The 18,238-nt window shown below is 35.1% G+C and overlaps 1 protein-coding gene across 6 annotated transcripts in view; it reads left to right on the forward strand.

Annotated features, from left to right (window-relative positions):
- LOC136842526 (protein bric-a-brac 2-like) overlaps positions 1 to 18,238 on the forward strand; it is a 312,631-nt gene that overhangs the window by 123,000 nt on the left and 171,393 nt on the right. For 2 of the 6 annotated variants that reach the window (XM_067109941.1, XM_067109942.1), the window contains exon 3: positions 17,334 to 17,516. In XM_067109941.1, the coding sequence (XP_066966042.1) occupies positions 17,334 to 17,516 (183 nt within the window). Of the gene's footprint in view, positions 1 to 10,425; positions 11,037 to 11,139; positions 11,613 to 17,333; positions 17,517 to 18,238 lie in introns of those variants that run through there. The other 4 variants (XM_067109940.1, XM_067109943.1, XM_067109945.1 and 1 more) reach the window with 4 other exon arrangements.

Here is an 18,238-nt window from a genome sequence, read left to right on the forward strand (position 1 = left end):
TTAATTGCTTGCAAAAATTAAATGTTAATTGTATGCAATGTGACGAAAATAATAAACAAAGTCCTATGGTCATAGCTTATAGATTACTGGATGAAATCAGTTAATGGTGGCAAAAGTATTCACTCGCTCTCATGTGTTAGTCACATGAAACCAGAATGGAAGCAGTGCCAGATGCTTCAAATGCTTCGAACGGTTCGAAGCAATGTTTGATTTTCCATCTTTGAAAAACTTGATGCGTCAGACTCGACAGCGACGAATCGTCGCTATAATTTGCATTCGAATTGTTTTCTAAACTCTGAAAATAAACTTTACTACATATATGTGAATAATTTTCGGATAATTACTCCTGATCGATAGTTTTGCCGTGTCGGAGAGAAATCTACTAGAAAAGGCGGTAAACCCAACAAGTAGAGATTTAAAGACATCAGTCGAACTGCTTGATTTGCTTGTTTTAAAACCTAGACATTATACTGAAACATATGTAAAGTACACGATACGAAATATTCAGCCAGTTCAATACACTTTAGCATTAACGAACTTTTTAAGACATTTCGTGATTCTGACTGTAAGTATTCAGTACAGGAGAAGGATTAAATGATGATCTGTCGACCCAAGTAAATAATGTCAGTATCTAGAAGTGTTCCTCAGTTTTATACAACAAATTTACCATTATCAATCACACATGTTAGCCAGTCTGTGGTTAAACAGTTTGCCCACTGATATCATATGTGCTCACTTTGGGTGGATTATGTAATATTATTTTTTCTTAAACGGGAAATCTTCCCCGTTATTTTCTCTCCTGCTCATTAGAAGAAATCTTAATATTTCCTCCCATCTGAAACTGTTTTTGAAAGCCAGTCTTGACTTCGTATGTTATTCATTACTTCACGTTCAGTAAACCCCTTTCTCCCTTTTCTAGCCCTTTAGTTTTATGTATATTCATTTTCTTCAACTTTTGTAGAATCTAATCTCTTTGTAGTGATATTTTCACCTTCCTTTTTCTCTATTTCTCACCACTGTCAGTTGGCCTGTCTCTCTTTGTGCATATAAATTATATATATATATATATATATATATATATATATATATATATATATATATATATATATATACATATATATATATATATATATATATATATATATATATATGTATATATATATATATATTTACACACATACGCACAATTTGTGTGTATATATATACACATATGTAAGTGTGTATAAGAAAGGAGAGGTTTTACTTTTATAAACATATTAAAACGATTTGGGGAGAGATGTGTATAACAGTGACTCCAAGCTCTGACATTCTTATGTACTTCCCTTAAATAATGTATGGCAATTTTAACTTTCATTTCAATCTGGGATGTTGTCATTCACATGTGGATATATTCTACTAGAAACCAGTCACCTGCTTCCATGTAAAACACAATCGGTAACAAACTGTCTTTACAGATTCTTGTCATTATTTACGAAAAGATAATGATAATAAATATCCTTGACCACTGATAAGTTTATGATGAACCGAATCCATGTAGCAAACATTATAATATTCCCACATATATAATGATGATAAAAACTGCAATTTTGAAATTTCAAAAATCTCTTGTCTAAGAGTTCTTACGCTTTGTACACTTTTCAAAAAACTCAAGAATTTATAGTATATAGTAAATATGCCTCGCTGTCGAACTTCTCAGTTCCAGAAGTTCTTTATTCCTCACTGTGAAACAGTCTCCCAGAGGATGTCGTGCGATTGGAACTTCAAAAGTTCAAGCGAAGATGCAATGCAATGCTACCCAAAAACAATTCTTATTTTATTTTGATAATTTACTTGAATTTTTATCTATTTATTTGTTAATTTGTTAATTCGTTTTATCCTTTCTAATAACTTATCTCCTTTTTCTGTACTTCCCCATCGCCTTCTGTAAAGTCTTCCGAATGAACGCCACATTCTTTGGAAGCTTGGATTTCAAGTCAGTGGCCCCTGTTGGCTTGTTGGTATGAATAGGGGTCATGATCTGAATAATAATAATAATAATAATAATAATAATAATAATAATAATAATAATAATAATAATAATAATAATAATAATAATAATAATAATAATGATAATAATAATAATAAGAATAATTAAAAAATACTCATCGTAGCATGAGTCTTAAAATGGAGAAGCAAATCCACAGTTTTGTATATGTACATATATTTAAAGATAAATCAATGTAGACTATATTGATTTATCTTTAAATATGTACACATATACATGACTGTGGATTTGCTTCTCCAATAATAATAATAATAATAATAATAATAATAATATAATAATAATAATAATAATAATAATAATAATAATAATTTTCATTTAGACTTACTTCAAGGCACATTGGCTGAAATGGCTTGAGGCAAACATTGTTATGAAATCAGGAGAAGTCTTTATAATGGTCATTCCGATTACAGAATAATAGTTGCGAGGTCATTTGAACCGAATGTTGAATCCAGAGTCTTTATTTCGCGTAATTATCACTAAAACAGGGTCCCACTTAACAGAAAGAGTTTGAAATTCGCATGCTTTTGCTATTAATGGACCTACATGTTGTAGTGAATGAGCTACTCTTCATTTTGCATCATATTGGCATTATGTCGTGATTACACCTGTGATAAACTTGGTTATTTGCAGCTTATATAAGTACTGATTATCTCTCTCTCTCTCTCTCTCTCTCTCTCTCTCTCTCTCTCTCTCTCTCTCTCTCTCTCTCTCTCTCTCTCTCTCTCATTTCGCAAACCGAATACTTTTGGGTTTTCCTTGGTCCTGTTGTTTCAAAGACAGAAAATATTACTAAATCGTTACCCTGTCACAGATATACATTCTGTATAGATCTATATATTTGTTTTTCAAAAACACATATACGTAAGCGCATACATGCATACTTACACATAAATATATATGTATATATATACAATGTATATACATATACGTGTATATACTGTATTTATATTATATTATATATATATATATATATATATATATATATATATATATATATATATATATATATATATATATATATATATATATATATATATATATATATATATAACTGCATTCTCAGTGGTCCTACTATCTGCATCAAATACACCCACAGTTCGCATAAATTTCTGAAAAATTCCTCTTTAATTATGAGCAGCCCGAATAGAATTCTCTTGCAGTTGCACAATAAGGGGGGTGCATGTTAAGGTGTGTATCTAGATTAAGTGCATGACGTTTGCTTGGTGATCCGATAACGCCTCTCAAGGTGCTCTCAGGTTATGATTCGCTTGGCCTCCCATTCCCGTGTGTAGGTTTTCACCCAGACCAACCTAACCCAAAGCCAGGTTGGCTTGTTTACTGTTCCGGGACACCTCGCATTCTTAAATACGCAAGGGAACTCGCTCACCCCATGCATGAATAGTCGGTATATGCCGAGTGCGAATTTTTAATCGGGGATCGTCCTAGGTACGTGCGTGTGAGTGACAGCCGGCAACTATGAGCAAGTGCTTCAACGCTGGCATTTACTTACTGATGTTCTTGAGTGTTATGGCGGTTAAGATTAAGGCTCGACTGAGGTATGAGCAAGATCCCTATTTGCTTCGTGACGTTCATAGGTGCGATAACGCTTATGGGGAGGGGTGTGAGGAGGAGGAGGAGGAGGAGGAAGAGGAGAAGGAAGACCGGGTAAGAGATGGTGGGGGCTCCAAAATTCATTCATTCGGAAATCTTTTTCGTTTTAATAAACGACAACTTTTTTTTTTTTTGACAACCGTCTTTCTCAAAAACCATTATTGTTTTTTTCTATTTTCTATATTTTTTCCCTGACCAGCAATAATATCTGAAGAATCAGATAACGTTGCTTACATAAAATCGGAAAGGATAGTAGCTCAAACAGAATATTAGAATGAAAATGATATAATAAAACACATAAGTTGGTAAGTGAATCAACAGTGTGCTGTTCATTCACCTCCTGTTATGATTTGCTGTTTGAATTGTGGCGTTTCATCCAGTGTTTTATATTAGGATAACCTAACTAATCAAAGACAGAAATTATTCTGTTTGATTAATATCCAGTCAAAAGACGATCCTAGTCGATAAGTATCAACATACTCGTATCTATTATTCATTCATTCATTCATTCATTCACTTTTCCTCATCCGTTAAAGTTATATTTGACGATACAAGTTCTCCTAAAATTCTCTGTATCAGAGTCTCTTGGATATCCTCAGATCTGGTAAAGGCCTCAGATCTGGTAAGGGATATCCTCAGATCTGGTAAGGGAAATGAAGAGGACGCATCTAAACACTACAGCGCAACAATCGTTTCTCTGTAACATTTTGAAACCGTGACAGACACACAGAAGCAGACACACACACACATAAATATATGTGTGTGTGTATGTATGTGAATATTGCGTATGAATTGCGTTTGAATTTACATGTACGCTCACACACACATATACTGTATATATATATATATATATATATATATATATATATATATATATATATATATATATATATATATATATATATATATATATATTTACATATATATCTATTTATTTATTATATACGTATACTATATCAAGCAACAGTTTTTTTCTTTGTCTGAATATGATGATTAATTGGATCTTTATCCAATTAATCATCATATTCGAGACAAAAAAAAAATTGTTGCTTGATATAGTATACGTATATAATAAATAAATAAATATATATGTATATACATATATATATATATATATATATATATATATATATATATATATATATATATATATATGCACAGTATATGTGTGTGTGTGTACGTGTAAATTCAAAACGCAATTCATACGCAATATTCACACATACACACACACATATATTTATGTGTGTGTGTATCTGCTTTTGTGTGTCTGTCTATTTGGAATAAAGGTAAAAGAGGGCTGTCTAAATTTAGATTTTAGAACTCCGGTTATCTTCGGTTTCTTATACGAAAAGTAAGCCCAAATCTTAAAACCTCCGACTGAACACGACCTTCAGTGCACATGCAATGGAGACTGTAAAGTGAAATCTGAAAAAATAGTACAGAGAGGAAGAAAGAACCTGCTGAAAAAAAACAGGGTGAGAGAAGAACTCTCTCTCCCCCAAGAACGGAAGTTGTTGAAGATATCTCGGTTCCGGAGGAAAAATCCTGACAAAATCGAAGGCTTATTTATGCTTGGGTGACGATGATTTTAACCTTCATTGCCCTCCAATCGCAGTCATTATCTGGATAATACGATTTTGCCATAGCGATTTCATTAAATAGTTCTATAACGGGGTATGCGTAAAGAATTAACGTTGTTTATGACCTTTTGGCATAACCAAATGGCTACGAATAAGGATCCCGAGGTGTAGTCATTGTTACCATGGTTTTGACAATGTTGTCATTATGTTTTCCCTGCTACTTTTCTGTGCAGGAAGAGAGATTTATTCTCTCTCTCTCTCTCTCTCTCTCTCTCTCTCTCTCTCTCTCTCTCTCTCTTGTATACACACACACACACACACACACACACACACACACACACATATATATATATATATATATATATATATATATATATATATATATATATATATATTTATATATATGTATATATATAGATACAAAGAGAGAGAGAGAGAGAGAGAGAGAGAGAGAGAGAGAGAGAGAGAGAGAGAGAGAGAGAGAGAGAGAGAATAAATCTCTCTTCCTCACACACACATATACACACATATATATATATATACTGTTTATATAAATATAAATATATATATATGTGTGTGTGTGTGATTTAGCTGAATATTTAGCTTTGATTTGATGATAAGTCTTACTGTATTTTGTAGTATTCAATCATTTTTCTTTACATTAAGTATGTGAAGTCAGTCATAACAAAAATGGAAAATATGCAAGACCTGCCTTTAAAAGAAGATACAGATCCTCTAGCTGTTACATTTTCCATAAACCTTTTTGCACGCTCTAATGCGTGTCAGCATTCATTACCATCGATCATTGCATCACGTGAATTTCTGCATATGAATGAAGGGCCATACGTGCACGCAAGAGGGAAGCGATGAAACATTTAGAAGTCTAGTATTTACCATTTTGTTAGATTTTGGCCAACACTTCAAAGAACTATGGCCAGTGAATAGAATTGCGTAGCTGAATTCATAGATTTAAGAATCAGTTGCGTTACAATTCTAAGGGCCGTAACACCCATTGTTTTGTAGAAATGCTTCTGAAAATGTTTATCGATAATCAATAGAAATAATCGCCCATCATAAAGGACGCTAGATACATGATTATCAATCACCGAGATTTGTCAGAGTCGACAGCCGTCGCCTTAACTTAGACTTCGCATGAGACAGGAATTGACGCCCACAGTGCGAAATCAACGACATTTCTGAAGGGAATATGGTAATGCCGTCGTAGACATGCTCGCTAATCCTATCGTTATTCAGCGGCAGGATGGCCGAAATGAATTCTTGCGCACGCGTCATCGGAACGGGAAAATTTTCCCCGGTGGTTACAGTAAACGACGATAGGCGGGACTCGCCACAGGCAGCCGCGCCCTCGAACACCAAACTAGAATGGTTTGGAGATCGTCCAGGTTTTTGGAGACGAAGCCGGCAGGCTGCAGACTACTGGCTGGAAATGGTCAGTTTTAATCGTCCAGGCGAAGCGTAAGCGAAGATATCCAGTCCCAAATCAGATGCTTCGTGCATTTTTTTCCCCCCTGTTATCATATTATACATCATTATCAGCTTCACCCATCAACATCATCATATTTGCTCTCAAAGAGGGAAATTGGGCGTTGCAGAGCATGAGACAAATTAGGAACGGCGCATAAAAACGAGTTCAATAAAAGTAGAAGACCATTCCCCCTGGGGTCATTTACAGAAACTACGGGTCATTCAACAGGTAAACGTGTACGTGAATGTGTGATCTTCACTCGGAGGAGAAGCTCAGATTATGAGTTCTGTATCTGAGCAAACTCCCGGCGGTAACGCAATACACTCATTGTGACCACACACACACACACCGGGGATCCAAGTGATACCGCTGTTCAGTCCTGGGAGTTGAAATTAATTTCTTTTTTCTTTGTAGCTCCGTTTCTTCTCATCCTCTCGCTCTTTAGACACATGGCTAATTGACGGGTTCGTTTGAGTGTATTCCAGTTCGTTATTGTGGTACAGGAGGCTTTTCAAGACGAGCAATCTTACTTTCATTTAGTCTGTGCAAGTCTCAAATGTGAATGGACGTCAACCCATTGATCACCATAACACGAATATGTAGTATCACAAAAGATTTTTGGAAAAGGAGATTAAAAGGAAAAATTTACTTACAGTTACACGCGCGCCTGCGTTTACGGAAACATGAACATACGCATGCGCATCATCGCATGTATATGTAAGGGGCAATTATATTTGATAATGATACATGAATATATCAAGGATACTTCTGTTTTGCTTGTATGTATCTGTGGATGGACGTATCCTTCCAGATTCCTGCATATTAGTGTTCCGTAAAAACCATTCAGTGTAGTTAAGAACGATCACACTTATCAGCAATCATGATCTTTTCAGTCACAGCTGAGAGCGAAATGACTTACAAATGGGAAATAGAACACGCAGCGTTTTCTCATTAAATCTTATCATACACAAAACAGGTGTAACTCCGGCGTTGCTCAATGAAATTTCCGTATATGATTGCTGACTGGGAAAGAAATTACATACTACTCACTTATCATAAATCGGGTTCTTCTGTGACTGAGTGCCGATTTTTTGTTAACGGTGCGTCAGCGATCGAGATTCAGACTTTATAATTTTAGGCTCATCTTTGCTTCACCCCCCCCCCCACCTCTCTCTCTCTCTCTCTGCAAAACACACATCGTAACAATGTACGTATGTGAAAATTTATCACAAATTGGCGAGTTATGAGCTCACATATGTACATTTTTATTTATATATTAAATATGCATATGAAATGCATTATGCATGATAACAGTCAATTATTTTACCCAAAAGCATTCGAGGACAGATGAATAAATCATGAATCTCTTTACCATATGCTTCTCCTTCACACGAACGATATCAAGGAAAGTGAAAGACGATGAGAAAATGCTTAGAAAAATTTAAAACTGCTGTTTCAATGGATGGAAGAAGAAGAAGAAGAAGAAGAAGAAGAAGAAGAAGAAGAAGAACAGAGAAAGCAGCATGAAAGCAGTACCTTGCAGTATGCTGTTGGGTCATCATATGACTTGGAAGTGAATATAGTTTATCACTTTTTTTCCTGGTCTGTTTATGCACTAGACGCGAGGATGGTTGCCACCATAATCAAGAATTAGTATACGCTGGTGTCACCTCTGCTTAAGAGATATAAATTTGTATATGTATATGTATATATATATATATATATATATATATATATATATATATATATATATATATATATATATTTAAATGTATATATGTATATGCATAAATGTATATATATATATATATATGTATATATATACTGTATATGTATGTATATATATATATATATATATATATATATATATATATATATATATATATATATATATGTGTGTGTGTGTGTGTGTGTGTGTGTGAGTGTGAGACATTCTCTTAAGACAACACACATGCATGGCATCAATGCCCTGAACAGAACGGAAGGCGTACAATGAACTACAGACATCATCGGAATTCGTGAAACACTCCTGTATCTTACAGTCACTCAGGATACCACGATTCTTGAAACCAGATATGAATGTACATTTACAGCTGATAAGGAGCGAGAGAAGGCAATGTTTATTTTAGCCTGATTTCCTCTTGGTAGAATTTCTTTGAATCTGATCTCCTTTTACCTTCCATGATTCCATATCATGTGATATATATACAGTGTATATATTATTATATATATATATATATATATATATATATATATATATATATATATATATATATATATATATATATATATATATATGCATATGTATATACGAGTATGTGTGTGTGCTTGCGCTCACGCGTGTATATCAGATTTCTTTATTTATCAGCGGATTAGACCTAGTGCATTTACAGATAAATCTCTGCACGTGAGAAGTACAGTTTTCTTTAGGCTTGAAATAAAGTTTGCCATATATACTGTAGGGATTTGTTATTTATTGTTATATTTATATATATATATATATATATATATATATATATATATATATATATATATATATATATATATATATATATATATATATATATATATATATATTTATATATATATATGTATATATATACTGTATGTATGTATATATATATAGAGAGAGAGAAAGCATAGACTGACAAAATCTCTCTCTTTCTCTCTCTCTCTCTCTCTCTCTCTCTCTCTCATATTTATTCAAGGTAAAATGTATAATCTGTGCACGAATACGGATATGCATCCCTAGTCTTCATATGACAGGTTGATTGTTTTTTCCTGTAGAAACTGATACTTCGATCGTATCGCACTTGACTATAACTAAAAAGAGATAGATCATTACTCTTTGAACATTATTGTCTAAAGGTAGCAGAGTAATTAGACCCATTCTGAAATTGAACATAGACCTAACCAATTAGCGCCATTAATATAAGGAGAGCAAGTCCATCATTTTGCTTAAAGAGGAAGAAGAATAATGGAAACCAAATGATATCGTATCTTATTGCCCGTTACTGTATACTAAAGAGAAGAGATGTGCATTGTAATGGGAACTGGAAGCAAGAATACTGGCTGGTCTTGCTAGCTGAGGGTGGGAAACTGAATCTGGTGGAGCTGGTGAGAATATTGGAATATCATGTGACCGAATTACACCACAGTAATGACCGATACAGTATTTACTTTTGTCTCTGTTACATGCCTTGCCCTTCCTTCTGTTCGTTTCAGAATCAATACAACATAGTGTAGTGAGGGTGCATGCGTTGGAAAATGTGACCTAGCTGTTTTACCTTCGTTCGTCGTAGCTGTCACTAGTTTTGATTAACGTCATCAAGCTATGCACTCTGGACTGAACCCAAAGGTTATTCCTCCCCTTGTCATTTTTTATTTGTCTTTGGTTCCGATACTATAATAATACTAGTCTCTTGTATGGATTGAAGGATATGTGAGTCCATCTTAATTACTGCAAGAGCTTTGTGATGGTGTTGAACTTACAATGGCAAGAATTGTGTTCTCATATATATATATATATATATATATATATATATATATATATATATATATATATATATATATATATATATGTGTGTGTGTGTGTGTGTGTGTGTGTATGCATATACATAATAATATATATACCGTACATATGCATATATATACAGTACATGTGTGTGTGTTTATATAAATCAATTCGGTATAGCGTCGTCTGTGATTACCGCGTATGCAGCGTTAAAGATTAGTTACACCGGCATTACTGTATTACAGTCGAGATAAACCGATGTGGTAGGGACTGCTTCGAGTGTTTGTTCACAAGGCTCGAGTGTTCGAGAGTCTCGAAGCAGGGTTCGCACGGGGCGTTCGAAGCAGAGGGGGTGGGAGGATCGGTAAGGTTGGCAGCGATGAAGGCCCGAGTTCCCGGATGTCGAGGGTGTCGGTGCGAGGAGGGAGGAGGGAGTGAGAGATGTGTGCGCCGCCCGCCTTAACCTCGGCCGAAAACTACTAGAAATATTTGCCTCCGCTACTCTTCTAAGGATATTCTACGTTATGGCCAAGAAGCGAAGGCAGCAGCAGTGACAGTGAATGTAGAGGGGGCGGCCAGCCACACACACACTCTCTTAAAAGTAAGTTGGTGTGTGGCAGTGTTGCTGCTGCTGCTGCTGCTGCATGTCAGGCCACGTCAAGCATTCAAGGACAGTGTGTGTGTATGTGATGATGGTCATTAAGCTTTTTTCCTGGCACTTTGCATCCATTCCCGCTGCGACGTCGCAAACTCCGTGCAAAATCGTGTGTGGCAGGAATTGTGGCGGTGGTGGAAGATGTGGTACATATGCAAGATAGGGCGACTGATGTAGTAAAGTGTTGATCAAATGCCCCGAGTGGGGTAGCTCTAGTAGTCGGGTCCAACCAAGGGGAGGGGGACACTCACTCGCCTGCCCTGCCCACTTTTTGTGGCGCTAACAACTTCTCTCTCTCGTGAAATTTGGTTCAAATTTCGTGCCGGTGGATGGCACCGATGCCCGCTGAGGCCCGTGAAAAGCACAAAAATGGCGTGTGAAATAACAGAATGGCCCTAGAGAGGCGAGAGTTTTCCCTTCAAACATTTTTAGGTCATCATAGGCTGGTGGCTCTGTGGCACGGCCGAGTACACACACACACACACACACACGTACATACACACGCACACACACACGGTGACGGGGTTACGAAGTGTACAGTGTTCCTCCTTTTTTCAAGAGGGAGGTGGAGGAGGAGCGAGAGCGGGATTCGTAGAAGGAATTTCTAATCTCGTGGCCTCTCCTTCGCCGTAGTAGTAGACTCCATGTTTCTCGCCTCAGCCTTATTTTCCCAGCGTTGATATTGATCAGTGTGAAATGTGTTGGAGTGAATATAATGCAAGGTATATTTTCTACCGTTTGCGGATGTGTCCTCCTCACTGGAGAAAATAAAAACTTTCGAATTTTCCCTTTTCCGTGCTCACCACTAAACTCCCCCCCCCCCGGTCATTCCCCACCGAATTGGAAGTGTGGGGATAGTGTTCCTTAGTTTTATTGATTAGGAGTCGGAGCTTTATGTGTGTGTGTGTTGGTTAAATCCAGTTCAAGAGACTGCCAAAGCATAGCAGCTCATGGGAAGCATAGTGGTACTCATGTAGGAAACTAAGGGGCCACCTCAGGGTTTGCAGTTGCATGGCCAGTGCACATAGGTGGTGCTCTGGGGTTGTCATACTTGAATCTGCTTTGGATTATCTGTTTGTGTGTTAGGCAGGTTTGGTGTGTGGTTAGACATGTCTTGGTTCTTAATTTCTTTCTTTTTCACTCAAGTTAGACCTTGTAGAAAACTTTTTTTCAGTTAGTTTTTGTGATAATTCTAGAATTATTTCAGCCAGTTGGTCATTTTTGTTTGGAATGTTCATATTCTTGTATGAAATTTTTATAGAAAGTTGTCTTAAACTCCAACTCGGATCAGTTTAAGGTAAAGCAGTAATGTTAGTCCAGTAAGATCTTACTTGAGTAGATCTTGGTAATTAAAATAGCAGAATGGCCTAATCTCAAAATGTCAAGGTGATTTTAGAAATATAGAACCAGTGTTAGGATCAATGATATGTCGACAGTTAGTTTTGGTTTCTTTTCTTATTTCTCAGTGCAATGTGACAAGTACATATTTAACATAAAAAAATCAACATTTTATTTTCTGATCTTACTTTAGAATAAATCCCACTCACTCTAGCTACAGATCGTCAAGGAATTAACTGTTAAACTAGTTTGAACTTTCTCCTAGCTATCTGGCTTCAGGGCTTAAGCTTTGAAAGTTGTGGATGTGCACACAGTTTTAATTATTTTAAACTTCCCTCGTTGATAGAGGCATAATACAGAGAGAGGTAAATTATTTAAATAAATACTTTGCCGAAGTGAACGTTTTGTTTTTATTTTACTGAGTCACTGCTTATAATAAATATTTGTCATCTGTAATTGGTGGGCATGGTAAACTAATCTCTTCAATTAATTATGCTTTAGGACAAGATTAACAGTAGCATGTACAGTTTATGGTTTGAATAAGGTGCTGTCTTACAGTTTTGCAACCCTAGTAACTAACTAGAGCTGTAAGGTTTATAGAAGACAAAGTGAAGTAGCTTGATTCGTGCAGTATATAGTTAGTTAACATGATGTTCTTTTATGCTTGATTTGGTTGACATATATACAGCTACAGTTTTCTGAAATATGTTGGGGAAGAACACAGTTTTCTTGGTTGTTGTTATTGCACAATTCATGCATTTTAACATATCAGACTGAATATCTCATTACTTGAAAATTACAGCCTGCATAGTCTTGCAACTCTGAGAGTTCACAGGTATGGTAACCATACCAGTTTCTTTCTGGCAATGATTCGTATGTTGCTCACATCCATCCATGACATAGGCTTATGGGAATTTCCAACTTTGTTCAGAGCCATAAAATGCAGAGAACTTTTACGTTGGTTTTAAATGCAATGAAAGTTGTAGCCTACGTAGGCCATTCCTTATGGAAAAAAAATTTTGTTTGATAGTGATTACTATTTTACATTTTTATGTAGTTTGTCATTTGGTATAGTGTAGTTTTCTATATCGTTATATTGTCTGAAATAACAGTGTGAAAATAAACAATTTTCATGTCAATTACATTGTGGCAAGCAATCATTTTTAATAACTGTGTATTGTCATTTAGTTAATTTGAGACTTTGGTAGAACATATTGTTTACGTTCTTGCTCCCCCTTGAGTAGCACTTGATGTAAAAGTACGGTAATGTGCCACACTCTTCACAACTTTAATTTTTTTATTATTAACTAATTCCTTAACACTTAACCAAATGTAAGCTAATTCCATAGCTCTTGGCTAAATGTTAGGGATGATACTAGAGATTTTTAAAAATTTACCCTGATATTCCTAACATCAGTTTGGCTAGGGATAAGACTTTTGATGATGTACCAGCATTTCCTGTATATACTGAAACATTTTTCAGTGGTGGTTGAGTTAACAGTAAATAGGGTTAAGCCTATTGGGAATGTTGAGGTGTTAGTGCTAGCATTAATTCAGTTGGGCAGTTTTGAGGTAGTAGGAGTGGAGGGATGTGTGCTACAGATAATTACTTAGGTGTATTACTTTATTATTTGTTTTGCCTTTGTTTTTTATGTTAAGCTCTTGGTAGTTTTTACAATACAGACCAATTTAGGCTTGCAATACTACTGTTTAATCTTTTTCCTGCATTATATACAGCAGTTAGGTCTCATTGTTCTGCCTGTTGTCACGAACATTACAATGCAAGATGAAGCTGAAATACTATGTTTTGGTCTGGCCTCATCTGATTGTATGGTACTAGATTTCAAAATTTCACATGTGGAATATTGCCCAGATTTGAGTTCCAGTTTTGGAGTAGTTTATCGCTGAATATTTTAGTTTAAAGATGAAATTCTTATATTTCGGTTCACAGTAGCGTTTGTTTGTCAAAAACAAACCATTTCAATGAACTCCTCAGGCTATAGGCTGCAGATATCTTCAGTTTCATAAAATTGGATCATATCTTTTTCTGCTTACATATCACTTTTTAAGTGAGGTACATGAATTTAAAAACAGGGATGTGTGCTTTTGATTTGATGAAGCAGGAAAATTGTCACCCTGCTTATTGCATGAAATGTTACATTCCTTAGCATTTTGGAAAAGGATAAGATTTTATTTTAGAAATGTGGATGGTAATACTTTTATTTATAGGTATGTTTTCAGTACGACACCATTACTGTACTTAGCTTTAGATATTTTCAGAATAATACACATAATTCCATTTTCTTATAACTGTTTAAAGTGCCAAGTATAAATTATATTAATTTGTAGTGGTGTTATATTTATGCCCGAATGATTTCTTGGGCAAGCCTAGGTAGCAGATTACGTGCATTTTAAATCATTCAAATGAATCAAACGAACTGCAGTAACTTAATTTCTTTCATGAAGGCTTCCATCCACAGAGGGTATTTTCTTTGTTAATATTGAAAGAATTTTATACTTCAGTATTGAACCTAGCTTTACTGGGAAATTATTTTTCAAATCTTTCAAACAAGTGTATAAGATTATTTTATAATTGAAGGCTTTTTATAGCACATCTTGTTGGACCCTCTTGAAACGTAAGACATGTATAGCCAGTAGTCAAGTATCAGACTGGCTCTAAATATCAGCTACATTTACAGCATTTAGAATGGTTGGAGACAGTCAAGTTCTTGATTTCTTTGCATTAATTAAAATATCTCACATGAATGCATTTGGCTACATTATTTGAAAAGAAAGTACTAAAACATTTTCCTATTTTGTAATACTGGATAAGAGTGGTTTTACCTTACACCTGTCTTGAATAATGTCAGAAGAACTTCTTGGAGTATTTTCAAATGTCAGTTGGTTAGTGATGTAACCTGATACAATTTGGAATGGTATAACAGTTTCCCTTTGTCTTGAGTGCGTTGTTTGCCGAGGTGATTTTTTGTTTGAAAAATTCATTGTCAGAGTTTTTGTTTTTTCCTTGTGCCAGATAGACGTTCAGTATGGTATTTGTATTGTCATATGTTCAGAAAATTGGTAGTTTGCATTAATATACATTAATTTTTATATGCTTTGGAACTTTTATGTCCATTTTTCTAAAATATTTACATTATCGCCATGGTAAAGTAAAGAATAGTACTCATGGTTGGTACATATATGTAATGTACACTACTATTTATTTTTTTGTGTTAAATTTCTGCTTCCATTTTACAACAGTGTTTTATTAAAGTTCATTTATGTGCTACTGCATATCCATTAGGGAACTTCCTGCCATAGCATCTTTGATGCATTTTGCCAGCTGTACAGTGAGTCTAAGATTTGGATGCGACACTGTACTAATCTCATTCTTTGAGTGATTGACAGATCAGGGTTCTTTTTCCAGGAAGAGGGCAAAATTTTAATGGTACATTACCATTCTTTAAATGCAAATTCAAATACTGTAAAATGAAAAGGTGTCCTTTCACATTTTGTACGTTTGAATTATGAGTGCTAAGTGGCCAAATAAAAAGAATATATTTTCAAATAATGAAGACTGAGTTGAGCTGAAACTGATGTATGTAAATGCTCAAGGTTACTAGGATAAGCTGTTAAATTAAATACAAGATTGAAATACAATTACTGCACTTGGTACATTTCTGTAAATAATCTTGCTTCTAGTCTTCCTGTACTTATCTATGATGCAACGAATCGTTGAATGTTATTTTTTCCATCACCAAACATTGACTAAAAAAAACTGTAAATGAGTTTCTCTCTCTCTCTCTCTCTCTCTCTCTCTCTCTCTCTCTCTCTCTCTCTGTTTAGGATATGGTACAATGAGAATTGGTGCGAGTGCAAAATTGCAGGTTAGTAAGAAGGTGTAGGAATGAAAGAACTAGGGATGTTGGGTAAGTTGGTGAACCCCCCCTTGAGTAACCTCTGACCTTCCTTGAGTCAGCTGGGTGTGACTGCTTTGTCAAGAAACTCCCATGCAGGCATCAATTACTCTGGTTCCTCAGTGGCTCTTGCCAGATATGGATGTTTACTGTAGGGGTTCCAACTAGGTTTGTGATTTATTAGGTTACTTGGGTAGAGATGTTGGTAGTACTTGCTATTTTTTTTGTTATGGTCATGATGTTTTTTTTTTTTTTCTTAAAAGATCTAATTTTTTTTTTCAAGGGAAAATATATTCATGAAATATTTGGAAACTTTAGAACATTATCTTTAAAGGTGTTTTCCTCTCATAAGATTGGCTACAATATAGAATTTTGTTTATTTTTCACACATACTAACATTTAAGCATAACATTGCACTGTGAGGGGTTTTTGTGCAGTAGGTATCAGGTCTGCAGTTCCCTAGTTGGTTACCGCCCTTTATTTGGAAGGGGTGAATGCCCTCACCTGTGTACCTCTGTGATGACATCAGAAGCTTAAGCAGTACTGTACCTTGGTTGAATTAAAGTGATATGCTCTTTTTTTTTATTGTATGGAGTAATCTGCTTCACTTTTTTATATATGGTACTTTGTTTCCATTCCTTGTGTCTAACAAAAGTATAATAGGTTTTTAAAGAAAATTTTTTCTTTATATTTGTATAGTCCCCAGATCCTGAAGTGTACTGACTTCAGCACACACACAAGATTTTCATCCCCAGTATCGGTGCAGTAATTTAGTGTGTTTGTCCTATGTCTGTTTATGGTAGAACACCTTTAAAATGCTAACCTTGAAGACCAGTGTTATAGTGATGTGCATTTGTGATTACATTTTTTTATTTTCAGGAAAGGTATATTTACTGTTGTTGTCTAACTTTGATTGCAGATTTATACAGTTAATGTGACTTAAAATATATGTATATATAATTTGTTCAGTCCCTATCACTTTTTTCTCTAAAAATCATTGCAAATGGTACACTGCAGAACTGCAACTTTCCTTAAATTTTTCAGGGTTTCCCCTTAATATTTTGTTCATTGTTCAAATATTTTTATGAATTGTTATGAGTTTGATTCCATTAGTGCATTTCATTTTCTATATAAAGTTATCAAATGAGAATTTTGTGCAAGTTTTAATGGTATTTGCTTTGGTTTCAGATGGTGGAACAACATTTCTGCTTGCGGTGGAATAACTACCGCACCAATATAACAGCAGAGTTTGAGACCTTGAGGGAGGGGGAGCACTTCGTAGATGTCACCTTAGCGTGCGATGGGCACCAGCTTAAGGCACACAAGGTCGTCCTGTCTGCGTGCAGCCCTTACTTCAAGGAGCTACTGCAGGTAAGGCTTTGATTTTAATATTTTGCCCACTGGCACATGGGAAGGTTAGACTGGAATGAAAATTCTCTCAGCTTGTGAGGGGAATGGTAGGTTGATGTTCTACAAAGAATAAAATTGGGCTTGGTAGTTTGGTACTTTTCCAAACTGTGTTTGGTTCTTTATTCATGATGAAATTTTCAGAACTTTTTTTTTTTTTTTATTATTATTATTATTATTATTATTATTATTATTATTAGTGAATCTTACCTCTCCATTATATAGCTTCTACTTCTGCACCAGAGGTAGTTCAACAGATTAAAAAAAAAAAAACACTTGGGTTTCCTATGAACATCCGTCTTCTATCCATCTACTTCCCCCACCCCACACCAGGGGACCGATAGGGACAAACACTTGAAGCCGATCAGTCTACTTCTGTCGCTGGTTTTGGTCGGAGTTCGACAGATGCACTTGGTTTTCTGTTACAGTAATATGTTCTTTTATTTTTTTAATATTTGTTCAGTAAGAACCTATAAGGTAAGAATTTGTTCAGTAAGAACCTGTAAGGTAAGAGTTGCTGTAATAGGCACTATTCCAGTTTTATTGACCCTCATATGTTTTTGCTGAGGGAAAGGTTATGATTGGATAACTATATGAATCATAGTTGAACAAAATGCGGCAATTGATCGCGAACGGACAGAGCTTGTTAGGTTGTAGAAACAACTAAAGAGGATAATACTAGTAAG

Source organism: Macrobrachium rosenbergii, chromosome 10, assembly GCF_040412425.1.
Source record: "Macrobrachium rosenbergii isolate ZJJX-2024 chromosome 10, ASM4041242v1, whole genome shotgun sequence".
NCBI lineage: Eukaryota > Metazoa > Arthropoda > Malacostraca > Decapoda > Palaemonidae > Macrobrachium > Macrobrachium rosenbergii.